The sequence below is a fragment of the Alexandromys fortis genome, unplaced genomic scaffold (genome assembly GCF_014885135.2).
Source record: "Alexandromys fortis isolate MF-2015 unplaced genomic scaffold, M_Fortis_MF-2015_v1.1 scaffold_20, whole genome shotgun sequence".
NCBI lineage: Eukaryota > Metazoa > Chordata > Mammalia > Rodentia > Cricetidae > Alexandromys > Alexandromys fortis.
This window is the reverse complement of record NW_026067903.1, coordinates 15,242,052-15,268,223: the sequence shown is the minus strand read 5'-3', so window position 1 is coordinate 15,268,223 and position 26,172 is coordinate 15,242,052. Positions and strand designations below refer to the sequence as shown.

The 26,172-nt window shown below is 39.7% G+C and overlaps 1 protein-coding gene across 1 annotated transcript in view; it reads right to left on the bottom strand.

The window, feature by feature from the left end:
* Col19a1 (collagen type XIX alpha 1 chain) overlaps nucleotides 1-26,172 on the bottom strand; it is a 306,409-nt gene that overhangs the window by 113,428 nt on the left and 166,809 nt on the right. Inside the window, exon 14 of the mRNA XM_050134778.1 lies at nucleotides 25,873-25,926. Within this exon, the coding sequence (XP_049990735.1) occupies nucleotides 25,873-25,926 (54 nt within the window). The remainder of the gene's footprint in view (nucleotides 1-25,872; nucleotides 25,927-26,172) is intronic.

The following is a 26,172-nucleotide window of genomic DNA, read 5'->3' as shown; positions in this document are numbered from 1 at the left end:
CACATGGGTCACACTGTTTTGCAGATGCTGGCAATTTGTGTGGGGTGGGGTTTTTGAATTTCTTGCTGTTGTTGTCTTTATTTGAATGTTATTTTTCCTTCTCTTAAACTTAACATACAGTGTCAGTTGAAACTACAAGTGGGTGAAAGTAATTTAGACTCTGTCCTTATCAATCTACCTCCTCCAGGCACTCATCGGTTCTAGTTTCCAGAATAAAACAGAGACTTCCTGGAAAGGCTGGAGCTGCTGAAATCCCCTGGACCACTTCCCAGGTGCCACGTGTTCTCTTGTGTTCTTGTTCTGTTCTCTTGTGGCTCTTTCTCTGTCCCCCTCTGGGGAAGTCTCTTGTTCCCAGCATCTAGTAAAGCTACATCTGGTAATATATATCCTAAAATTAATGTAACCGAGCCAGCTTTCTCAACTGCATGAAATGTCCGCTTTGACTTGTAAGTATCTCGTTTGCTTGCCTGCCACCTCTTTGCTGTTTTGTAGACATTTTCCCCACTTTGAGCTCATATATACCCAGTCATTTACTGACCACCCAAGAATCATTTAAGCTTTGTAAGTACCTAGAAGCCTGCTCTCATGAAGCGTACGTTCCCCTGTGGACAACGGCAGTAAGAAAAAACATAAGACCTTAGCATTGGCGACTCCAATAAAAGCAGTTTATACATATTCATTTGATAATTCACTTTGATGTGGTTCCATTTTATAAATGAGAGGAATGTGTGATAAAGCGATTTATCCAAGGTCATTGGCTAATGAGCAGCAGATTTAGGACTTGAATCCGGGCAATCTGGCTGTACCATCACTGCCCTTTACTGCTAGGCTATATTTATTGTTTATATAATAAACAAACACACATAGGAATGTTAGGTTGGGACAAAACTTGCAAAACAATATAACGAGGCAAAGAGGCAACTCTTCTGTAGGTAGATGAACTATTTTGGGATAACATGGAAAGTTTCAGAAGCAGTCTGAAGCAAGCATGTCTAGGAGCCATGCAAGGTCTGAGGACAAGGCAGCAGAGGGGACAGATGCAGGGGACAGACACAGGGCTTGCTCACGGAATGGTGAGGAGCAGCTGGCTGGTGAAGAGTGAGTGGCAGAGTGGCTGGATTATGCCGGGCTTTGCAAATTACACCAAGGGCGCTTAGTTAGAACTCCGGGCTGTGCTCGTTGACTGTCTCTGGAAGCCAGAGAGCTTTGCCTCTAAAAGGCCACCTAGCCAAGATGCAGCCAGCACCTGTGTGGGTCGTCAGTCGTTTCCACAGTAAATCTGTGGCACTCCCGCCACTTAACACAGGAGTCCAGGAGAACTGGCGTAAGACGACCTGAATTAGAGTGTTTACAGCAAGGCCTCCTTACAGCTGTGCAGCCACTGAGTACTTAATTCTATGTAAAACACTTCTACCTCACGTGAACATTGTGTGTTACTAATTGTGCTAGCTACTGTTTGCTATTTACTCAGAAAAGGTGTGTGAGGAAGACAGATCAATTTCCCTCTTCACCATGAACTATGGTTTTTAAAATAGAGAAAATTTTTTTTAATGTAAGTAATCCTACAAGACTTATCCAAGGATATTAATAATTTAATGAACTTGCACCCCAGGGGGAAGAATGTTCTTGAAACATGTCAGGATGGATTTCCAAGGGAAAGGCCTAATTAGCAGGGTCTGTGGCATGTGTCATCACGTGGAGAAAACAAGATCTAGTCCCTGTGGACAGAGTGGGAATTAGGCTTTCAAAACGTTAACTACTCCAGTTAATATGTACGATTAATGAGCAACATGTCAGTGGGCTGGCCTAACTGCGGCCGAAGACCTGATGGAGGGAGAAGGACACGTAAACTTGGACGTAGAGAACATGTAATGTAGTTTATAACCTCACGTGCATTATGGCTAGCCTATAATTTAGGGAACTCGAGGGAAGCAAGGTCGTGCTTCAGAAAACCGATGCTCAGTAATGACTAGAGGTCCCAATCACGTTACAAATGAGAACGCTGAGACGTTAGTGATTAAAAAAAAAAAAAAGTCCCTCGTGTTAGATCATGTCTGGAAAACCAACCACTGGAAAAAATATTCAAAGAAAGCTATGCCACTACTTTCCCTTAAATATTATTATACCGATATTTTGAAAGACTCACTTTAATGAAACCTGATTTACTTCTTCGTCTTTATTTATTTTTTATGATGCACTGAGTCCAATGAGAACTATCCATATCTGCATAGTTATGTGGTCATCCACTGGAACATGGGAAACCCACCTGAGGCAACACTCCTGAAAAAAACTGACTTGCCCTCCTCCAGCAGCTACTCCCTGGCAAAAACTCACTAGCTCTCAGTTGGAGTGCAGCCCCATGACCCCTCCCCCATCCAGGCTAGAATGTTGGCTGACGTGATCTCCTGCCAAGAGAGAAGTTGTGGGGGGGAAGGGGTTGATCTGATCAAAATGCATTGTCTGCCTGTGTGACTTTCTCAAAGAATAGATAAATAACATTCAAGACTTTTAAAAAAATTAAAAGATATTCAGAGCAGATTTGCGCACAGCAACCCCAAACTGGAAATAACACAGGTGTCCTCCAGTGAGTGTACGGTTAAACAGAGTATGGATTCACTCAGAACATGAACATCACTCACAAATAAAAACAATTAATTTTAATATTGAAAAAGAAACCTGATTTAAATCCATTCAAAACGTATGCAAGTGAAATCTATTTGAGGTAAAAAAAAATCTCAAAGACAAGAAGGAAAATTCAGTGTACTGTCTGTCTGTGAAAGTCTCCAAAATAACATGGTCATATTTACATGTTCAAGTGGATTTTGGAGCTTTTGATGCAGAAATCTAAGTTTTTTGGGATCACCAGTAAGAAAAAGAAACTATAAAAGCTAATGTGAGAACCAATCAAAATTGGATTTATATTTACTGCTCCAATAAGAAACAATCTGGCAATGAAGAACACAAATAAGTAGGGAAACAAAGTAAGACAATCTTAGGTAGATGAAAACATTTGTGCATTCCCTAAATGAAGAATATGTGTCCGCTATTGAAGGTTAAAGAGAAATCTGCACACAGATCCAGTCCTTGACACTCGCAGAATGTGACAGTGTAATCTGGACGTATGCTTCTCTCTTCTGCTGCATGCCTTTCCCTCCAAACACGAGTTAAGGCCGTTTAAAGACCCCCACTCCTCATACGCACAAGCCCAATTGTCTATTGTCATATGCAGCAACACGAATGGCTAGAGTAGCAATGGTCCTCATAAGATATGAGGCGTACTTATTGTTTGCAGTTATATTTTATATTTTAGTAAGGAATATCTTCAATTTAACAGGAACCAAATGGAAAAAATATGCATCATATTGAGAAATCAGAGCTCTGGCTGTTGACATTTTCTCTTGCTCATTAACTAAGCAAATCTGACCAAGCGGCATAATCTCTGTCTGTGATGTTTCTACTGTAGGAATTAAAATACCCACGCAGAGACAGTGGGTTGACCACGCAAAGGCAGTGGGTTGACCACGCAGAGACAGTGGGTTGGTGTACGTGATCACACTAGAGATATCTTCTTTAACAAGAAATACATAACTTTGTGAAGGCATTCCCATAGTCTTCTCGCTGTTCCTAGACTGTAAGTTTCTTTATGGCAGGGGAGGTGTCCATTGAGCAGTACTCTTTACACAAATGCCTACCAATTTCCGGAGAGTTTACTCTGCGAGGGACCATGGAAGTTAGCCATTCCCTTTCATTCTAGAACACACCTAAGAGAACTGAACCCTAAATACTCCATTTGTAAATTAGATTGTTGTTATTACTATATGTTTTGGTGCTGGGGGATTGAACTCAGGATTTGTATGTACTAAGTATCCACTCTTCTATTGAGCTATATCCCCACCCCTTAAAATACAGTTACTTAGGCCAACCTATTAGCCTAAGAGAAAACGAAGTCTATAGAATGTACTGTCTGACACAGACATGAACTACTTATGGAAAAGACAAATAGCAGAAATGTCTTTAAATTGACCAGGCATGTGGTCAACAGCTCTTCTCCTCCCAGTAAGAGTGAGAACAAGAAGGATGGCTGGCAGATTAGAAGTGTATAGTGTCTCACAGACAGAGATGGCATCCTCAGCTTTAGCCCTGGTCTCTAAACGAAGTAGGCATTCTAGATATCATAAGGTGGCAAACAGGGGCCTTTAATCATCATCAGCTGGACGCTTCAGTGACCTACAGGGTTGAGTTCAGCATGGTCCCATGGACTCTCTGACCTCTGCTCCCTTTCCATCCCATTCTGGCTACAGCAGCCCTATGAAGCTCCTTAGAATTCATGTCTCAGAACTCTATATCTTCTCCTCTGCCTGCATGGATTTCCCTGGATCTGAGTCTGCTCCCTCAGCTCTGTGAAATCTTTAGTCAAAAGTCATCTTAGCAGGGGCACTTTCTCTGATGTCTCCTCAGTACTCACTGTCTCATGCTCTTGCTTTCCGGCATTTTGTTTCATATCGTCACACACACAAAGCTTACATTACCACTATCTGTATCAGAATGGGTGCCATGAAGGACTGAGGCTCTTGTATACTGCAGAGATGGGGAATACTTCTTCAGAGGAAAAGACAGCAAGTATTTTAGGTTTAGAGAATCACTCATTTTTATATAATTATTAATCTTTACTGTTGAGCAACCGAAGAGGCTACATGAAAAAAAGGGCATTGATGTGTTCCAATAAAACTTTATTTACAAAAGTTGGTGACAATGGGAGTTAAAGACTCTCATTCTGTTTGTTGCCCTTGGTGAAATGCATTGAAATATAATAGATGCTAATTATATACTTTTTTGCTTTAGGACTGAGCTAATAAGGAAAATGGGATTAAATGTAACTTCCAAAATGATGAGCTTATAGTAGTGGGGAAAGCTGTGACTGCATTCATTACTATACTTTAGACAAGCATCAATATCAAAGCTGTGAGATTAATTATACCTTAAACGTTCTTCAGGATATGGTGATGTTTATGTTGTTATTTTGGTTAATGCTGTAGATTCTTTGAAATTATTTAGCCAAGAAAAATTTAAAAACAGATCTTATCCAAAATAGGTAGCATAGAAAATGATAAATTTTAGAATTAACAACTAGTGATAAATTCAGAGTATTTTCTTCAAGTCTTAAAGAGAAACAAAACACCACAGATTTAAGGGAAATCCCTTTTACTATGACAAAAAGGAGACAGAGACAGAGACCCACAATGGAGCACCGGACTGAAATCTCAAGGTCCAAATCAGAAGCAGAAGGAGAGAGAGCACAAGCAAGGAGCTCAGGACTGCGAGGGGTGCACCCACACACTGAGACAATGGGGATGTTCTATAGGGAACTCACCAAGGCCAACTGGCCTGGGTCTGAAAAAGCCCGGGTTAAAACCGGTCTAGCTGAACATAGTGGACAATGAGGACTACTGAGACCTCAAGAACAATGGCAATGGGTTTTTGATCCTACTGTACCTATTGGTTTCGTGGGAGCCTAGGCAGTTTCGTGGATGCTCACCTTACTAGACCTGGATGGAGGTGGGTGGTCCTTGGACTTCCCACAGGGCAGGGAACCCTGACTGCTCTTTGGGCTGACGAGGGAGGGGGACTTGATTGGGGGAGGGGGAGGGAAAGGGGAGGCGGCGGTGGGGAAGAGACAGAAATCTTTAATAAATAAACAAATAAAAAAAGTTTCGTTATGAAGCTGATGCTGGCCTCAAACTTAAGATCATCCCATCCCATCTGGGATTGCAATCATGTCTCCCATACCTGGTTGGAAAGCCTTCTCAAATCACCTAGAGTTATTTTCCTCACATCTGCCTATGGGTAAGTACTCTCATGAGTTTTATGCTATACTTCTGGTCAATGGTACTTTTCTGAATTATGTAAATATGCCACATTAATACATACAATGTATTATGTTTTTAACATTTATCCTTGTGTTTGTGTGTCGATATTTTAAAGTATGGCCAATCCTCAATTCCATTGTTAGTAGGTGAAATTTTCAAATGGAATTATCTCTAAGTAAAGGCATACAGAAGTTATTAGATATTTAGCATTTTATGAGCTAAAGGTTAAAGTAGCTTTTGAGGTCATCCATATAGGGATACACCAAGAAGATCAAGCCTTTCATCCAATGAAAAAACTAACAAGCTGAGAGACAGGAGGATTTAGCAACATTCCATTATTCTCTGCTGGGAAAACCTCATCCTATAATGTCAATTTTGTGTTAAGTCTTCCAACAGAATACCCCACTTTCAATATTTTAATTTATCCAGCTGCTTTTGAAAACACAAAACTCGGTATCATATGGCACTTCTCCCTAAGAGCAAACATAATGGCAAACATTTTAAAATTGCATCTAAGTACAAACCGAGCGAGTTGAAATTGAATGTAGGCCGACTGCTGCAGAGTCTCCGGGTGTAGGAGCTTTGAGACAGAGAATACGGTTCTAAGATGGTTGAGATATGGTGACCTTGCTAATGCCTCCTGACATATCCCATACCATCAAGGCTTGGGAAGGGGAATGAAGAGTTTGCATGAAGCATTTGTGGTCCATAAAACACTCCTCAAAGGTCCGTGTCATCCTGTGTTATAAATAGCTCCGTCATGGGGCGCTGCGTGTCTCACAAGTGTGTCTAATGACAGAAGGAAGACTCAAGACTACTCTGTAGCAGCTTTAGAAGTGTAAATAGTTTTCTGGGGGAACCAACGATGGTAAATGTTTATTTATTTAGCATCCCAGTAAGTGGAAAAACCTACCAAACAGCACCTGTGAGTATCTATTGGTGGTGCTCCCAGGCTTTAATGAGCCAGGAGCCAGGGGCACCAGGTACCACAGATAGAGCTACTGGCCTTAGGGGGAAAAGGCTCCTTTATTTACCTGCAGCCCTACCCTGAGGACCACAGTTGGCTGGGTTTCACCTCCCAGCTCTCTGGAGTTTAGTCGCACTTCTTGAGAGAGTAACCTGGGCAAGAGTGCTAGGCAACAGATCCAGAAGTGTCCTGAGATTCTGCATGAGCCCCTGAGCTTTCCCTAAATCGAGTGCTAGAGGATTTCCCTGTGCTCAACCCATCGGTTAATGTAGAAATTCTGATACTCCATTGTAGGCTAGGCACAGGCAAGAAAATCGAGTGCTTTGTACAACTATCATGTGTGACTTTTTATGACTCACCTGTTCTGTATTTTTACACTTTAAAAAATATCCTGTTGTATTCTACATCTTTAATGATGTCTATATTATGAGTCAATTTGTGATTTATTCATGTATTAAAATGCACAGTATGGAGAACTTAGCAACTGTAAGAACAGAATTGGTCTGGAACTATTGGTTAGAAACGAACTCTGTTCTTGCTCTGTGGCCTCAAACACAATATTGTAACCTCTTTAAATTTCAGTGTTTTCATCTGAAAAATGGAAATAATAAGCCTCCACACAGAGGAGTGTTTTGCTAAGGGATAACATCCCTTGTGGGGATAATCTAGGAAAATGCAGAATTACATGTTATGAAGGCTATTTTTTTTGCCGCAGTGTTGCGTGCGTTATCAGTACCCATTAAGTGATCTGAAAATTTTCAGTTTTATAATTTCGTTAGATTTACTTATTCCAAACTCAAGTTTGTTCATGTCCCTGAAAAATAACCTGTTAGCATAAATCTAAACTCTGTCTTTGAGTTAATTGCTCCCACAGACCTTCCCCAGGATGCCCCACACTGTAAGTTCCTCCCTGCTTGTGATTAGCCATCACACACCCAGCCTTTCCTCCTAAGCTTTAAGGTGTTTCAGCTTTGGAAGGTCACACAGTGAGTCAGCTCTTGAAGCTCTTTGAGGAAGACGGATCTTCAGATCTTACAAAGAGAATCAGACTGTTCACACTTCCCCTGTTCCGGATCATTTTATGCTCTACCTCACAGGAGGAAACACCCAGAAGAGTAAAGGAGCTAATCGTTATTTCTTCTTAAAATATTTTTTCAGAGATTTCATGTAAAAGCCAGTTTTCGACGCACTGGCTGCTATGCCCTGCATATATCCTCTAAGAGAATTATCCCAGAATAGATGAAAATGGATAATAAAAGATGGCTTTTGCCATCCTAAGTCTGCTTAGCACATAGGACACAGCTAAGAGTTCACTGTGTAATTTACTTGTTAGAGAGGTGACCCGACTATGTGTATATTTCTCCTAATTATTACAAAATTAAATTATTTTTAAAAGGCTAATAATATTTAAACAAAAATAAAGCTAAATATATATATATATGCCTACTAATTTTTGATAAAGACATGTCTTTGGAGAATATATATGTACACACACACACACACACACACACACACACACACACACACACATATATATATATATAGGCGAAAAGTCACAATCTTTTCTCAAATGGAGTTGGGAAATCAGTAAGCCCTTATGTAGAAGAATGAAGTTGGAGCCCCATTTCTTACCTGTGTAAAAATCAGAGTTCTTTTATGTATGATCCGAGGACAAATTAAGGAAAATTCTTGAAAACATAGTCAAAGTCAAGATTTTTCTGGAATGGACTTCAAAAGCTTAGGAAATAAAGCTATGAGTTGAAATGAATTTTCATGAAATTAAAAAAAAATCCACTCCTCTCCACATTAAAGGAGATAATTAAGTGAACAGGGGGAACCAATGTCAACTACATGTCTGACAGGACTAATATCTAGAGTACATAAAGAACTAGAAAATTAATCAAAAAAACCTCAGTCAACTTACAAGCTAATGAAATGACTAATTTTCAAACACACAGCCAAGAAACAGATGGGAAAAAACGGGCAATATCCTTAGTTATTAGGAAACTGCAATTTAAGTCTATTCTGAGATACCATCTCCTCTCAGGCAGAATAGTATCATTTAAAAAATGACAAGAAGTGGCTGGGCGATGGTGGCGCATGCCTTTAATCTCAGCACTCGGGAGGCAGAGGCAGGCAGATCTCTGTGAGTTTGAGACCAGCCTGGTCTACAGAGGCAGGTTCCAGGACAGGCTCCAAAGCCACAGAGAAACCCTGTCTCGAAAAACCAAAAAAAAAAAAAAAAAAAAAAAAAAAAAAAAAAAAAAAAAAAAAAAAAAAAAGACAAGAAATGCTGGCTCTATAGAAAGAAAACCCCTATACATGGCTGGTGAGAATATGAATTGGCTCAACTATTATGGAAATCAGTTTGGACAGTCTTCTAAAAGCTAAGCTATGTACCTATCATATGACCATTTTCTGGGAATAGAACTTCCACCGAGATCCTTGTAAAGCCATGGTTTTTGCAGCACTATTTACGATAGCAAGAATGGAGGCAGCCTAGGTGTCTTTAAGGAGATGGGGGATATAGGGGATGTTATACATATACACAGTGAAGTTTTATCTAGTGACAAAGAAGAATGAAATTAAATCATTTATAATCAAATGTATACAAGAAGAAATCATCATGTTAAAAGCATATTAGAATCAGAAAGGTAAATATGTTGTTTCATTTGTGCATCTTAAATTTAATATAAATTCATAAAATAACACACATCCTGGAAGGCAAGTTTGTGTTTCTAAATGTTTAAACTTTTTAAGTTTTTACATTTTTTTTATTTATGTGTGCATTTCTCTCTCTCTCTCTCTCTCTCTCTCTCTCTTTCTCTCTCTCTCTCTCTGCGTGTGTGTATGTAGGACAGAGAGTGTGTGGGTCACCTGAAGCTGGAGTTACACATAGTTGCTAGGACCTGAACTGGGGACAACCTCAGAAGTTTACCTACCCCTGTAACTGCACCATCAGACCAAAGCGCTGTACAAGAACTAAGCTCCAAATTATATTTTTTGACAGTGTAGTCGACCATAGTTCTCTGCAGTGCAGTCATAGTTGTGGGCAAAGACGCTGAAGAGGAAATTTCTTTAACACTACCATCCCCTACAATCACCAAGAATTGCTGCGGGGATGTTACCTGCATGCTAGTGAAGAGGCAGGGACCACAATTCAGGAATTTTCTTTGTTTCCCAAGTGGATACGTACTAGTTTTTGTATATGTCAGGCCATGGAATTATTCTACATATTCATGTCACAGTCCCAAGGAAACATCTCTGAAGCCTTTGCTCACAATTGCCTCAGCATTTGTATGTTTCTTTTGTAGTTGCAGCGATTTAAGAAATTACTAAGAAATTATTAATGTTTGTATTTGAAATAGTGTACATTGGGTTTAATTGGCGTTTTAAAATCAGTATTTGTTTTTCCAGAAATCTTTTTGTCTTTGAATTCATATTTAGTTTTTTTGCATACATGTTGCTAATATTTTTATGGTCCCACTGCCTCATTACCCAGCACACAATTGCAGACAGCATGCTGTGATTTAATGCTTCTCCCAAGAATTAAGAGACTCAGTTATGTTTAATCACAATGCCTGGTAAAACCACACTTAACGGTTTTGGTCTGCATTTCTTCAGACTGTTTTGCAAGCCTCTCATTTAGCTTATTTCTATTATAATGGGATGTAAGGATATTTAGTGAAAATTGTTTTGCCTTAAGTTAGTATGAAAATATAGTTTCCTTCTCTCATATGAATACAAAATAAATAATGAAATGTAGATTAATAATTCAAATATGTAAATAAATTAAAATACAAATCGCCAAAAAATCTGTAGACGCAAATAATCGCATTTTTCTCAGGGCGTCGCATGCTCTTTTAATGGCTGACTTTAATAAAAGTCACAAGTGTGTAGACCTGCTGTTTACAACTCAGAGGAAGCCAACAGAAGCTGCGGCTTTCCATGATGCTCCTTGATGGATTTTTCCACCGGGAGAGTCCAGTGATTCCAGGCTGAGATTGTACAGCCGTAGTTAACTGTTATTAAAGTTTCCAAGCCAGCGTGTTCAGTTTATGGACACATCTTTGCTTGTTTATGGTTTCCTGAGAACCACACTTCCACTACTTCTTCTACTCTGCAAGGATGGTTCACCAACTCTTCTCACTTAAGACAGGACCATCCTCTCAATTCTTTTAGTTCCCTTTAGCTAGGCAGACAACAACCCAGGCTTTAAGAGAAAGCAAATATAAGGCCAACTTTAAAGAAATGGCTCTTTAACCGAGGTCTGTTTCCCTCTGTCCCCATCTTCTTCCCGCTTATGGTGCCTGTTACGGTTGTATATGAAGTGTACTCCAGGGATGGATACCTTGCTTCTAGCTGTTGGTGCTATTTTAGGAAGCTGGAGGACACAATTTTCAGAGGATGTACCTGTGAAGGTCATCCCTAGTACCACTTCTCTCCTCTTTGTTCCTGCTTCCTGTCTGTGATCCACGGGACAGGTGACCCGTCCACATGTTCCCACTGCTAGGATGTTCTGTCATCCTGTCATGTACCAGTTTCCCAAGATTAAAAGCTTCCATCTCGGAGGGCCATTTCTTAAGACATAGATGTAAAAGGAAAGGAGACCAACGTGATATTTTATGACCATTTACTCACAAGCAAGTAAAACAAGGGGAGCTAAACAGTGCCTCCCGCAGGGAAGCTCTATAAGACAGCATGTAACCATTTCAAAAGAACTCCAGGAAGGCCCTGAAACTGACCAGATTCACTAGCCCTTTCCCCTTCTCAGGAGTACATAAGCAGTAAAGCCTTCTGGGAATTACTCTTAGCCAAATCTAGCCACTTGGAAGCAGTGACACACTGAGCTGCCTGAAAATGGCTGAGACCAACTGAGACCCCTAAAAGGGAAGTTTCCACGTTATTGAGCTGTTTGTGGGTGCTTGAGAAGGCATTGGTGATGCACCTGTCCTTGAGTCACTTCTGTTCCTCTAAGTAACACCTTCCCCCCCCGCCCCCCCCCCCAAAAAAAAACCTCATTTGGTTTACAAAATTGAACTTTGGTGCTCTCTGTACTTTGGTCTGTCCTCATGTTCCTATCCTGGAGCGAGCACACATTTGTTCATGCCTTCCCAGGAATAGTGTCACACACCAGCCCTCATGGATCCGAAATCAATGGAACTGAAGGCTGTTAACAAAACCTTCTGAAACCATGAGCCAAAGTAAGCACTTCCTCCCTCTCAATTGTCTGTGTCAGGTGTTCAGCTACAGCACTGAGCAAGCCAGCTGATACATAGTTCCCATTGTTCCCACAGGGGAATTTTTCTGTGACTATCTTTTCTTATTGGCTTTTTCTTTCCGTTTCATGAGTCATCCGTCTTAGCGATGACGTAGCTCATTCCATTATCTCTAGGTGACGGTGCAGACATTTTTCTACTAGAATAATATTGAGGATCCTAAACAAGGATCCTCTTTCTGAGCCATCTATTCCCCGTGCCTGTTATGATTTGTGTTCTCACTGGAAGTCTGCAAGTCTTTCTAAGTTGGATCTGAGAGAATTTCATAGATTTGTTCATCTTTTTTTCTAGTTGTGCTCATGACCGAAAATCTACTTAACTTTGAAAATGACGTGGCAGAAAAAATTGTTTTTAAGAAAATTCATTATGGATAATATTTGAAACCAAGTAGCAAAATATAAAGAAGTCTGGAGGCGTGTGTGTGTGGAGGGGAGGGAATAACTAGAATAAAAAGTTAAAAATGATGGCTTTTTCTACGTAATGCCATAGAGTCATGGTTCTCAACCTTCTTAATTCTGTGACCCTTTGATAAAATTCCTCATGTTGTGGTGACCCCCCCAACTATAACATTATTCTGTTGATATTTCATAACTGTAACTTTCCTACTGTTATGAATCATAATGCAAATATCTGATAAATAGGACGTATGTTATGTGACCCCTGTGATAGGGTCGTGTGAGCCCAAAGAGATCACAACTCACAGGTTGAGCACTACTGCCCCCCAAGTGTTCACCTATTTCATTTTCATTGTTTCTACTTTCCTTAGATGAGAAATATTTAATCAGAGCAAATTAGACACACTCGAGTCACACAATTTTGACAACATAAGGAATAAAAGTGAGCGGTGCGCCTTTTAAATCTTACATTAGAAACCTAATTCTTCCATTAGGAATTTTTATTTCATCCCTCTTGTACTCCGAAAAGATTTTTATCTCTATGGCAACTGCTGCAAAGGAGTACACAATACTCACCCCAATCAGCTCTCATGGAAAGGAATTCTAGTTTATAGTGAGTGAGCACAATAGTATACACAGATCTAAGACGCCAGAAATACTCGAGCCGTAAACTGGTCTCTTGCCTTGGCAAAGATGCTTCATCTTCACACTTCAGACATTTTATAGAATTCAGGAAAATGAGAGTTGAAAAGAATGAGCTCAGAGATATAAGACGTGAAATTCTTCAGAAGCAATAAATAGAAGGATAATTTAATTTTAATAGTGTTTTACCCTGACTCTATTTATATCTTGCCAATAAAATTTTCTTAAAATTAGAATTGTCTTCCAGAGAAACATATTTATAAAATAAAATTAATGTTTTATTTTAATACACCTGATAAAAGGGGGTTTTAGAAAAGATGTCACTGGTAGTTTATGCAGGACAGAATACATGGAGGTTTCAGATGAAATGCCTGGACCTCACCAGAAGCTTGGAGAAGCTAGCACCACTGAATTGCTGCCACAGACCCTTTTCTACTCAGCGACCAGCCGTTCTCTGTTCTCTTACTTGGCCTTCTCAACATCTTTATTTTTCTTTGCTTTTTTTCACTGACTTGGGCTTGTTCATGAACAAAATTGGCCGTAGTTATCTTGATAAAAATGTTTCTTGTAAGTAGCAAAGAACTGTGTAAATCTACCTCCTCTGATTTTTTTCTATATGAGATGAACATATATGTATGTAATATGAAACATTACATATATATGTAATATGAAAATTAAATTTACTTTGGTTCCCTCTTGTCCCTAAAGTAAATGCTCACATTCCTTTATACCAGTGGTTCTTAACTTGTGGGTCGTGACTTCTTTGGGGTGTGTGTCAAATGTTCCTTTCTCAGGGGTTGTATTTTGTATACCCTGCATATGAGATATTTACATTTCAATTACAACAGTAGCAAACTTATAGTTATGAAGTAGAGCAAAAATAATAATATGGCTGAACTCACCACATGTGAAGCATGGTATTAAAGAGTTGCAGCATTTAAGAAGCATGAGAACCACTGCCCTCCACCTTCTTCTGGGTCCTCCCTGTGGAGTTACTGATTGGTGATTACGCAATACTTGCTTTCCCAGCTTCCTTAGGATTTTTATTGTTGTTTTCAAAAGCTTGTACCTTTAGTTTCTCCCTGTTTGCTAGTTTTCTTCTTTCAGATTATGAGTGTCACTCAAGTACAAAAAGAAAATCTTCTCTCTGCCTTCTAAATGTGACTTTAAGCTATCTCCCTTTTAATTCTAGTTTATGGGCAGCGGATAGGATACAGTGGTTAATGCACATGCTAGCCGACCTGAAGACTTTTTAATCCTCAAATGCAAATAAGTTCTGGGTGGGTCAGTAATCCCAACCTCTTAACCAGAGGTGGGATCTCTAGAGGCAGCTGGCTAGCGAGACGAGCCATGCCTTGGAGCTCTGGTCTGATGAGAGACCCTGCCCTTGCCTCAGTAAACAAGGATGGTTTCTGACATCAACCTCCAGCTTCCATCCAACCTCCAGTGTACACATGTGCACATATCCACACACATGTGAGTCCATTCATAAAAACATGCATACACATATACTACATATGCGTGCAAGTTGAAAAAGAGAATTCTCAGCTTCTGAAAATGATAGTCCACAACCCCCTGACTTCCTTAAGATTGGTAGCATTTCCTCAGAACACGTCCTCCTTATCTACTCCTAGATGTAGGGGTTACCCCAAGTTCAAGGCCCTGTCCCCAGTCCTTCCTTTCTGAATCCAGTCCTTTAGAGGCAGTCGGCCTTCAGTATCCTGCCTCCTCTGGAGATTTCCTACTAGTAACTTCTCTCCTTCCTTCTTGAGGGATCAGATGATTTTAACTTTATTTTAACAATACTTTCTCCTTTAGTTTTATTTATTATTTTATGTATATGAGTGTTTTGCCTGAATGCATGTATGTTCCATGCTAGAGCACATCATGCCTGAAGAGAAATAAGGCGGGCATTGCATCTTCCGGAACTGGCACTGTGGGTGGCTTTTAACCACAGTGTGGGTGCTGTGAATCAAACCTGGGGCTTCTGGAAGAGTAGCCAGTGCTCTTAGCTGGGGAGCCATCTCTTTAGCCCTGCTCACCCTAGGTTATAAGGGCTGATGCTCTTCTTGCCTGCATTCCTTAGCTGTAGCCTTTAAACAGATTCTTCTCCAAAGGAAAGATTTGCTCTGTGGTTTCTTACTGTCATCAGAGACACTATCATTATTTCAAATTGTTCAGAAATAACTGAAGACTTTTTGTGTGTTCTGTGTCATTTTCAGACATGTATATAATTAATTTTAGTTGTTTTTCACCCCCGGATACCCATTGCTATTTAAGGCTATTGCTTCGGGTCTCTGTTCATTTGTTCTTCTCAATGTTCACAGTATCTGGCTAGCTCACTTGCTTAGGTAATCATGTTCTATCATCTACCTTACATAAAAGATGCATAGGTGCCCTCATCCTCTGCCTTTCCTGTCATAGTGTGATTTTCAAATTTATCGTGGTGTCTTTGCTTCTGCTCAGAAGCCATCAGATTCTACACAACTGGCATTGATGTCTGTTTTGCTCGACCCCTAGCCCAGAGACATGCTTAGTTGGTGGGTGATTGCCACTAATTGCTTCTACCCAAACCTTTCCCCAGAGGTCTCCTTTGTTTCTAGGAGCTGCCTGTTGGGAGTTAACTGCGAAATTATTTCCCATATTCCAACCCAGAAAAAGGAGGCACAACCATTTGCCCCAAGGTGGGATAAGGTCTGTGTGCCCCAGGGAGCCCTGTGGATTCAAACTCTTCTAGGGACCTCTTAAAGTCACATTTCCCTGTTTATTGCTTTCTCTGTGTGCTTCAGCTGCTCACTGGTTCCTTTAACCAGCCGCTTCAGTATTCTACCTCTGCTTTTAATGAACACCAGGGTAGCTAACTTCCACAGCGTGTCACAGAAAACATGAATTCAAGCGCTTCGTCCTCATTTATTTTTTCTGTTATCTAGCTCTTGTTTTCTGATCCCCTCAGTGTACAGGGTTAAGTTTGATTTCTTTTGTAAGAATACTCTCAAATACCCTAAAAAGAACATGGTTAAATAAATGTATACAGGTATGCAGATGTTTTATGTGGAACACTTCACAAAAAAATACCATCAGTGGAAAGTGTGAAGACATGATCAAGGAATACAGTCATTTTCCTCAATGGTATCTTAGTCTATGGTTTTTTTTTGGCTTGTCTTGATACTTTGGTTATGAGTCTAAATTTTAATGACAGGCATCTCTCCATTCCAAGGGTTGCTATTTTTAGAGTGTCATTATGATTGAGCATACGCAACATTTATTTATTATTTATGGAAATATATGTATAATATATATTGCAAATTTCACGTTCATTCATGTATTAGGTGTTACTTTAGATATTCATTAGTCATGTTTTCATAATCCCGTCTCTGACACAAGCAATGAAATAGCAGCCTTTGCTAGTGCTAAGGTTGGGTGTAGCCTAGCACATGGTTTCCATTCCGGAACCACAAACGATAGCCATGCAGTGTATCCTTCATGCTGCAGTGACTATAAAGACCACCGTGGTGAACACAGCCACTTAAATACAAACATGTATGAATGTGTTTGTATTGAACTAATTAAAAGCTATCAAGTGGGTATCCCTAATTTCCAATGAGAACAATTCAAAGGACTTAAAAAAGGAAAATGAGAAAGAGAAGGCCATTAATTAGCTTTTCCTGAAGATTTCAAAAATGACTCTGAGTAGTTACGTCCATCCCACATAAAAGAAATGTCTGGTTTTTCAACGGCTACGTCATCGCATTTACTTTGCACCCGATGCTGTCTCTTGAGACTTTTGGTACGATACTAAAATATTTGCTTTCAGAATTCCGTTGTCACTGAAGGTTATTGCAGATACTAGAGCTGTGTAAAGTTAAGGTTTGAAATGTAGCTTTTGGGCTTTTAAATCTTTAGACTATAAAAAACGTTCCATTGTTCCTCATGTTTCGCCTTTAAAAAAAAAAACCCTCCACATTCATAGTTCCCACACTTGTTCTTGGCGCTGGCAGCCATCCGCACACATATTCTCTGTCTCTCAAATGGATGAAAAAACGTTCTGCTTGACATTTTCCCTGGCAAAGTTAGGAAATTCTCAGGAAGGTGCTCTGTGTGATGTGGGTGCAGCTAAACCAGGATGCACGAGGGTGAGTTAGCACCGCTCACTCTGAAGAAACAGCTTCTTCTCTTTCCTGTCCCTGTACCCGCCCTCCCTGCCGCCCCACCGAGTGCTTCTGTGGCTCTGTAGGTAGCATTTATAGGATGCTTCAGTAGACACCTGTCACCAGAGAACATTCAAAGTGCCTCTGGTTTAATTCTCTAATATACCCGAGAGCCAAGTTGTGATAAAACAGACACATTTACATTAGAACTTGAAGGGGTTTGCCTGGAGTTGAGCTAATCCCACAGCTGGAGCAGGGTGACTCCGGGACAGCCACCCTCCCAGCTTCCTTCCCCCTGGCCAGGCAATTCTGGCTATTAGCTGCTGACGAGATAAGCAGGCCCAGGGAGGCGATGTGTGCCTTTCTCTTCACGGTTTCGGCTGCACCATTGTCCCTTTTAATGTGTGGTCTGAAAGTGAAAATTGAAGTGGATCTCAGGTCAGTGCTCCAGTTAAATTCTCAATATTCTTCATTTTAAAGATATGCAAATCCGTTTTTTTATGTGGAACCACAAAGTAGATAATATTTCTTCTTATAGAGAAAAATATAACTTGTCCTCTGGCCTTCTTTAAAACACTATTGGGTTTTTATGGCTTCGGTTTCATTTGATGGGCAAGAATGACCCTACCGGTCCTTTTTATTTTTAATCCCCCCCCCAAGTTGTGCATTTTCATGTTCTGGAGATGAAGCTCTTTACAGGCTGGTCTCTCTGAATCTCCCAGCATCTCTGGACACTGAAGACAAGGTGTCTTCAGTCTGAAGGAGGCTCCATGATGGGCCTCTTCCATGGCACAGAATGGCTCTTACATGGATCCGTAGAGAAACCGCTCACACTCAGTTGCCCATTTGGATACCACGAAAGGGTTCTTCTTTGCTAGTCACCAAATGGAGATAGTTTGCACAGCCATTTTATTCCACTACAAGTCATGTCACTTGGCCCTTTGTTTAAATGAATGTAAGAACCTTAGCTCATTGTGCCTCGGCGATCTATTTAAGTATTGGATTGTAGCCTCTGGTTTTTCCTCCTCACCGATAGTCCTTCCTGAGCATTTTGTCTTTCTGGCTTAAGTTCATAGCAGGCACCACTAATTGGAGTGAGTTTTACCACAATGGACCACAGACACATTGTCAGTAACTAGCTGTGACATTTAACTGGATCTGAAGGATGGCCTTTTCTCCCCAAGTCCAGTCCATGCCTGCTGCTGTCTCCTTCTGCCTGACTTCAATTAGACTGAGCTAGAAGTTGTCTCCATACATCTTGTTTCTTGGATTTATAGATCCAAAAGGCAAAGCGCGAGAAGCAAAACTAGAAGATGTTTACTGCCGATACCCAATATATATTTGATATTCACAAACATGGGCATCTTCTCTGCCTTCTTGTCTTAACTCAGTGCTTCAGCAGACACACACACACACACAATTTTTATTTGATGAAGATTTGGGAGACACTATATACCCATAGACAGAATCTATAAAATGGAATACCTGATTAATGCAGATTTGATTATTTTTATACATTAAGTCTGATATTGAGTTTTGTATACTTAAGCAAAGTGTTTCTGAAATTACATACCTCTTGCCTGAATCCTGTGTGGGTTGTTTAGCTTCTCATTCGTTCATCTAGAAATTCTAGACAGAATTAAAGATGCTATCTCACATGACATCTCAAGATAATCCTCATGAGGAAAATATCTTCAGAAAATAGTAGAAAATATGCCATCTGTGTGCTTGCAAGTATATGACATTTGCTGTGAGCATGAACCATGAGTTGAAGAGTTCAAAATCTTTTTTTTAAAGATTTTTTAAAAATTTTTATGTATACAGGTTTCTTCCTGCATGTATCCTACCTACAGTAGAGAAGAGGGCACCAGATCTATTAAAGATGGTTGTGAGCCACCATGTGATTGCTGGGAATTGAACTCATGACCTCTGGAAGAGTAGCCAGTGTTCTTTACCTCTGAGCCATCTCTCCAGCTGCCAAGAGTTCAGAATCTTAAAGATACTGTCTACAGCAGATTTACATACAGACTCAAGAGAGACTTCTTTTTCCATATTTACGTCCTAAGTAGGAATAGAGTCAAAATAGTTTTTAAATAAATTCTTGGGAGTACACGTTGTTAATATAGAACTATCGATATATCCATAGTGCTTTCTCAAGGTCAATATCAGTTTTAATAGATAAGAATGGCAAGTTTATCTCTTTCTTCTGTTTTTAGATGAAGTCTCACTATGTATCCATGGGTGGTCCTTGAACTTGCTATGAATGTCAGGCTGACTTCAGACTCACAGAGAACCGCCTGCTCCATCTAGCCTTCCAAAATGCTGGAATTGTAGGCATGTGTTACATGCCTGGCAGCTTCCTACTTATTGTATGTAAAATTAACCAAATGACTTCCTGAATTCATTGCAATTCGTCATCATCTCAAGAAGCCAATTTACGCCCCTGTAAGTATGTGAAACTATGGGTTCACTTAAGGAGCGGTTTCTTTAACTGGCTTGGCTGTCTGAGGTGATTTGCACAGGTGCGAAGTTACTGCATCTAAATAAACTATCCTGAAGAAAGTGACAGGATAATACTTTAAGCCCAAAGCCAAAGACCTTCCCTGTCAGAATGCTGTGCCTTTAAAAGAACAAGAAGAGGACATAGGGCGGTGGTTTTCAAACTTTTTAATGCTGCACCCCTTTAATGCAGTTCTTCATGTTTGGTGATCCCCCACCATAAAATTATTTTGTTGCTACTTCATAACTGTACTTTTGCTGCTGTTGTGGATTGTAATGTAAAAATCTGATAGTCAGGATGTTTTATATGCCAGCCCTCTGAAAGGGTCACTCAACCCGCCTCAAAGGGGCTGAGACTCACAGCCTGAGGACTGCTGATGTAGATGCACAGCTGCACACGGGAATTGTGCTAAGTCCCACAGAAACAAACAGGCGTGAGGAAGAACTGGCTCGAGTGAGCGCTGAAGTATCTGTTGGTTTCCTAGAAGCAGAGGCTTTGAGGGCTGTTGTCCTAGTGTGGGGTCAGTAAACCCAGTTATTATCAGCGCATCACCTGTGTTATTTATGTTATCTTTGGTAAAGCGTATCACCCACATCAGAAATAAACAAGGAGGAAAGCGAGGCGCTTGCCAACAATCCTGGCAAATTTATACATAAGCACTTTGTTTTACTCGCAAAGCAAAGACCGAGGCCTTGGCGTCTCTACAGTCAGTAAGAACATCAATCTTCACGTCTTCCCCTTCAAGGGGAAGGAAGTAGTAGTGAGAAGCATTTTTCTTAAATGACTTCTCTTGATCATTACACAGTGTCGCTAATCGAGCACTCGTAGGTGATGTGCCCTGCCTCCCCTTTCACTGTCTCTGGATCTCCAGGCTGGAGATGAGAAGGATGATCATTTCTGGCATGCACTTTGTACTCCGTATAAGCGGGCCTTGGTGGGTGGCATTATGATCTACGTTTTCTAAGTGAGGAAACAGGTGCAGAGGGCCAGAGGAACTCACTCTGATGACACAGTCAGGATTGAAATTCCATCGGTCTGGCCTCAGAGCCAGTGTGGCTCTACTCTAACCGCCGTCTTGCCTGTGGCATGAGAAGTAGGCTACTCTCCCTGACTTCCTTTCATTTTGCTGGCTCCAACATCATGATGGCAATATGATCGTTCCTTTGCCCCCAAATCTGGGCAAGTACAATGGGGTGAAGTCCGAGCAACTCCAGTTCTCTGTGTTCCGTTAAATGCAAGGATTCCTGATGCCAGACAGGGCAGGCATCTAGCTCTGTGAGGGAAAGTCAAATCTGCACCTCAGAGTCAAAGGAAGAAATCAAGGCCGAACTTTCTGTGCCTGAGGGCAGGCTCAGGTACACAGGGTAACCTGGGAATATGATGAAGGGGGTTATGAGGAAAGCTATAGGAAAATTGAAAGAGTATTTCTGTAAGTATTAACATTAGATTCCAATGACAGAAGGTAAGGATGAGAGGCCATCTTTGTCTAACGATGCAAAGAGCATTGAACGTGGTAACTAGCTGACTAATTAATGCTCATTTTTAGACTTAGAATAATTTTTTATAAGAAATCGTATTAGATTCACGTTAAACTCACATTATTCACATATATTCAATGTGTATATAAGAAAAGAAGAAGGTTACATTGAATAATTATAGCTTTTTTTTTATATGTTGGGAGATTCTATTATAAAGAACTTCTCAGGGAATCTGTCTCGCAGAGGGGATCTTTATCAAAGTCAGCTCTCTTGAGGTATTTCATGTCAGCATTGATGAACACGTGACCTGCCACCTGAACTAAGTCACTTAGCACAAATCTTTTCTGGGCTTCCATTCAGTTCTAGTCCCCATTGCTGCTTCTGCTTCCTCACAAAGACCCCTCTCATTTCCTTACCCCATCTGTTCCATCTTCTCTTCTAAGGCCTTGTCTATTAATCAATTGAAATTTATTCCTTGATTGACACTGGATCTGCCTGTTTCTCTTAACAAACTTCTTTTTGCTGATGTTGCTGCACATTGTGTATGTTTTGTTGTGTGTGTGTGTGTGTGTGTGTGTGCACTTTTATACATCCCATGTGTGCTCAGGAGGCTGTAGAGACCAGTAGAGGGCTCCAAAACCCTGGATCTGGAGTTTCCCTATGGTGAGCCACCATGTAGGTGCTGGAAACTGAACACTGGACCTCTGTAAGAGCAGAAAGAACTATTAACCTCCAAAACATCTTTCTAACTCCTGATGTGAATTTTATCCTACTGAATTCTCCATAAGTGTTTTTAGAAATAATTTATTTTATGTGCTTTGGTATGAAGGTGTCAGGTCCCCTGGAACTGGAGTTATAGACAGTTGCGAGCTGCCATGTGGGTGCTGAGACTTGAACCTGGCTCCTCTTGAAGAACAGCCAGAGGTCTTCCCAGCCCCTCTCCATAAATGTTAAAGCTCTCTCCTTTGACTGCTTGGTCCTGCTGTATCCTGGGTACCTTCCTACTCCCTTCTCTGTTCTCATCATAGGCTGAACACTCTCCAGGGCTTCACTAGTTTACCCTCCCTCATTCCCCTCAAACACACAGTATTCATAGCATAAGATCAATATATATTAGCTAAATTGTAAAACATGCATTGATTAATAAAGTGTATGAGACTAAAAGTGTTAGTCAAATATTTTACTTACAGGATTTCAAATAAAAAGTTAAGTTAATAAAGTTGATGGTATAAAACAAAGATGAAAATCAGGTGAAGAAAACATTCCTATAAATCTCAGATACACATTGCCATAGGATGTTGCTGAAATTAAAGTTACTCTTCAAGTATAAGAACATTAATTTTTATGGCTTATTAAATGAATAGGTTTTAAGCTAATGTCAGTTTAAAGGACAAATAAAATCAACTCATTAACATTTCAAACAGAGTTCTATTTAAGTACATATAAAACAGTATTGTCACTGAATTGAATAGAAATCTTTTTATTTTACAGAGACAGACAGACATAGTGTCTTAATAAAAATAACTTAGCAATACATACCTATTTCTGTAATAGTTACATTTTCAACATATGTCTTTACGCCAGACTTGTTTGTTAATTTTTTTTTTGAGACAGAGTTTGTCTGTAGCTTTGGGGCCTGTCCTGGAACTAGCTCTCGTAGACCAAGTTGGCCTCGAACTCACAGAGATCTGCCTGCTTTTAAAGGCATGTGCCACCACTGCCTGGCATATAATTGTCTTAATGCGAGATACTGTTATGTATGTAATCACAAAGGAAATCTAGAAGTTAATGATTTATCTACTCTTAAACGTTTCCCTTTAAAGACACTGTGCCTAGAAGTTAAGTCCTGGGAACCTGTCACGTGTTTCATATTCCATTTTAACAGTCGTAACAAGAGTCAGACACCTATAACCAAATTTGCATGTTTGTTGACCGTTGATCAATATATTTTTATAGTTACAGATTTTTCTATATTATTTCAAAATTCAATGAAGTGGAATAATTATTAGTTTTAATTTCTGAAGGTGTGTGTGCATGCTTGTAAATATGTTTATCTGTGCAATGTGTGTGTATTTGTGTGTGTGTATTCAGACATGTCTACATCTCACCTATACATATAGTTAATGTGTTTTAAGGCTGAGTGATACCTGGCACCCGTAAAGAGAAGAAATGGTGACACTTAAGGATATAAGGGTAAATCTACAGGGGTGTACTCCATATATATATATATATGTATATATATATATGTGTGTGTGTGTGTACTTCCTGTTTAAGTAGCTTATATGGCAAAGGAAACATCATTGGGCACATTCAGAAATTATTTTTAACTATGGATAATACAATTTATTTTCTTGGAAATACATGGAATTTTTGAGAGAGCAGTGGAAACAGGGACAAGCTATCCACAACAGTGACTATAAAATCCTGTTTCATTATCTACTGTCTGAAGCTGTTGCTCTTCAAAGAAAACAGAAAGAAAGTAATAGGAAATGTCCTGGAATACACACATTGATAAGTGGGGGTATATTTGCCTTAAAATTGTGATTGAGCTATAGTTCAAATAATTGCCTCTGCAATTATAAAAAATCCATCAGTTTTATTTATCCTTTGACCTATCTTTTTCAGAAGTGAAAGCTTTGATAAGGCATCGTTTCAATGGAATTGTATTAACGCAAAACAAAACAAAACTCTCATTTGAATAGTTTTTTGTTTCAGCTAGTAGCTGACAAGTCTCTTATAATCATCTTACAAACACAATTAAGAAACGTGGGCGAGAAGGAAGCGGAATTCACATGCATTGTATATGCTCTGATTAGCATGTCACAAGCCCGTGATAAAATGGCAGGCTGTGCTGCTGTTGCTTGGGTTGGCAGGTCTTTTCTGTTTAGAATTTATTAGTGATTTCAATGATGTAAAGATGGGTCCTGTTTGACTGGAAATCATGATTCTTATACTTCAATATAACAAAATCACAGGAACATAATGTTCAAATAATAGAAGATTAGAGACTGAAATCCATAAGATGAAATAATACAAGGTTTGTTCCAACGCTGTGATATAAAAAGACAACCATACAGCAGAGAGAACATGACTGGGCAAATGTTTTCATTCTAACAAAAGAGGACAGTGTTTACCTGAGCACATGCTAGCGCAAACCCAAAGCATCATCCCAGACTAGAAACATCTTAGAAAGCAGTGAGTGTCTACTGTCTGTGGTATGGGGCTTACCTCAAATACTGCATTGCACCCTATTAAGACTATATATTTCTAGTTCCATTCTTGATACCTGCAGGTCAATTAGTGTTTCCTGGGACAAACTACCAGCCTGCAGTGGGCTCAGGAATACATACAATGAAGGAAAAAAGAGTCTCTGAGAGGGTGGGGTTTGAAGAGAAAGAGAATTGGGGCTTTCTAGATCAAGCAGGTGTGTGCTGGAGGTTCCAACCAAACAAAAAGTAATGCAGTCTTATCGTGGGAACTTAGTCTAATATGTTCACTTCACAAAGCTCTTACTTCTAAATACCACCAACATATATTTAGGGATTCAAATTTTAACCTATGAACTTTGAAGAACATATTCAAATAGTAACAGTAACAAATGATATTCATTCTACTTTCTTGTACAACTGAATAAATGCTTTTAATAGATACAAAAAAAGAGAATCCTTTCTTTATTAACCCCCCCCTAGGCAAAGCTTAATAAATTGGTCTTTAGATATTTGAGGTACAAGTGATATATTTGAAGGGTTTGATTTATTTCACATAGGGTAGAAATGAGATTAATATGAACAAATGAGAATAATTTAAGGTATACCTGGGCAACAAGAAAAAACACGACCTCTACTTCAGGAGCTAAAAGCCAAGTCATTTGAATACATGTTCCAGAACTCTTATCCACCCTGCTGTAGCACTAATAATGCCTGCTTTGTGTACCACAAAGGCTTGATAAGCAGCTTGTGAGAAAGCATATAAAAACACGCAAGCATCCAGAATGAACTGAAAACAGTTCAACATGACCCAAGGATGGTGTGTCAAGAGTCCCAGTGGAGTGGACCAGTTGCCAGAATCCTTCAGGGATCCCTTTCGTGGAGACACAGAGATTCCGCTCTGGCCAGAGATAGAGTTATTGTGCTATGTCCAACTATAACTGATATTCATTTATTGCCTATTTCATCTCGGTTAAAGTCAATAAATAGTAATTAAATAAGAGGTACAAAGAGTCACTAATGTCAATTAGCTAATTTGGGTCAAGAGCACAGCTAATATCCACTTTTTAGAGAATATGTGATAGACTGGACTTCAACCAAAATACTTATTAGCTTAAGGATGAAAACTATAGCCAAACTATTCTAGACCAAAATTAGGGCTAATTTTTTTTCTACAAATAATTGTCTGTACATTTGTGCTGCCAATTTTGAAAATCTGTAGACTTTTCTGACCTTAAACTTCTGTCAGAATCTCTAATCTTATATTCTGTCTTTGGCAGTCCATACCCCATATGCACCTGTTTGCTATATTTTTATTTTATTTTATTAGTGCTCAAAAAAATTATCCTCCGAGTTAACAAACTCTACCAGCTGTTCCTAGCTTACTTACCCTTTGACCTTCTTTTCCAGGTGGACCTTGGGGGCCTTGTATCCCTATGGAAGCCTGTGAAGAAAAGGGAACACATGTTACCACTCGAGCTCAGTGCATCTGCCATGAAAGAATGTAGTGATAATTGATACTCATTTCAGTGGTGAAACCTAACAAGTTCAAGTCATTTGAGCTCCTGCAATGTTAATATATCAGTCTGTCAATATATTAATAATGATAAGGGGCTCTTCCTTGTTTCCAGAAAAGAGTAAATGGAAGTTCAGAGTCAGACGAAAGGGTAAACAAGTGAATAAACAAGCA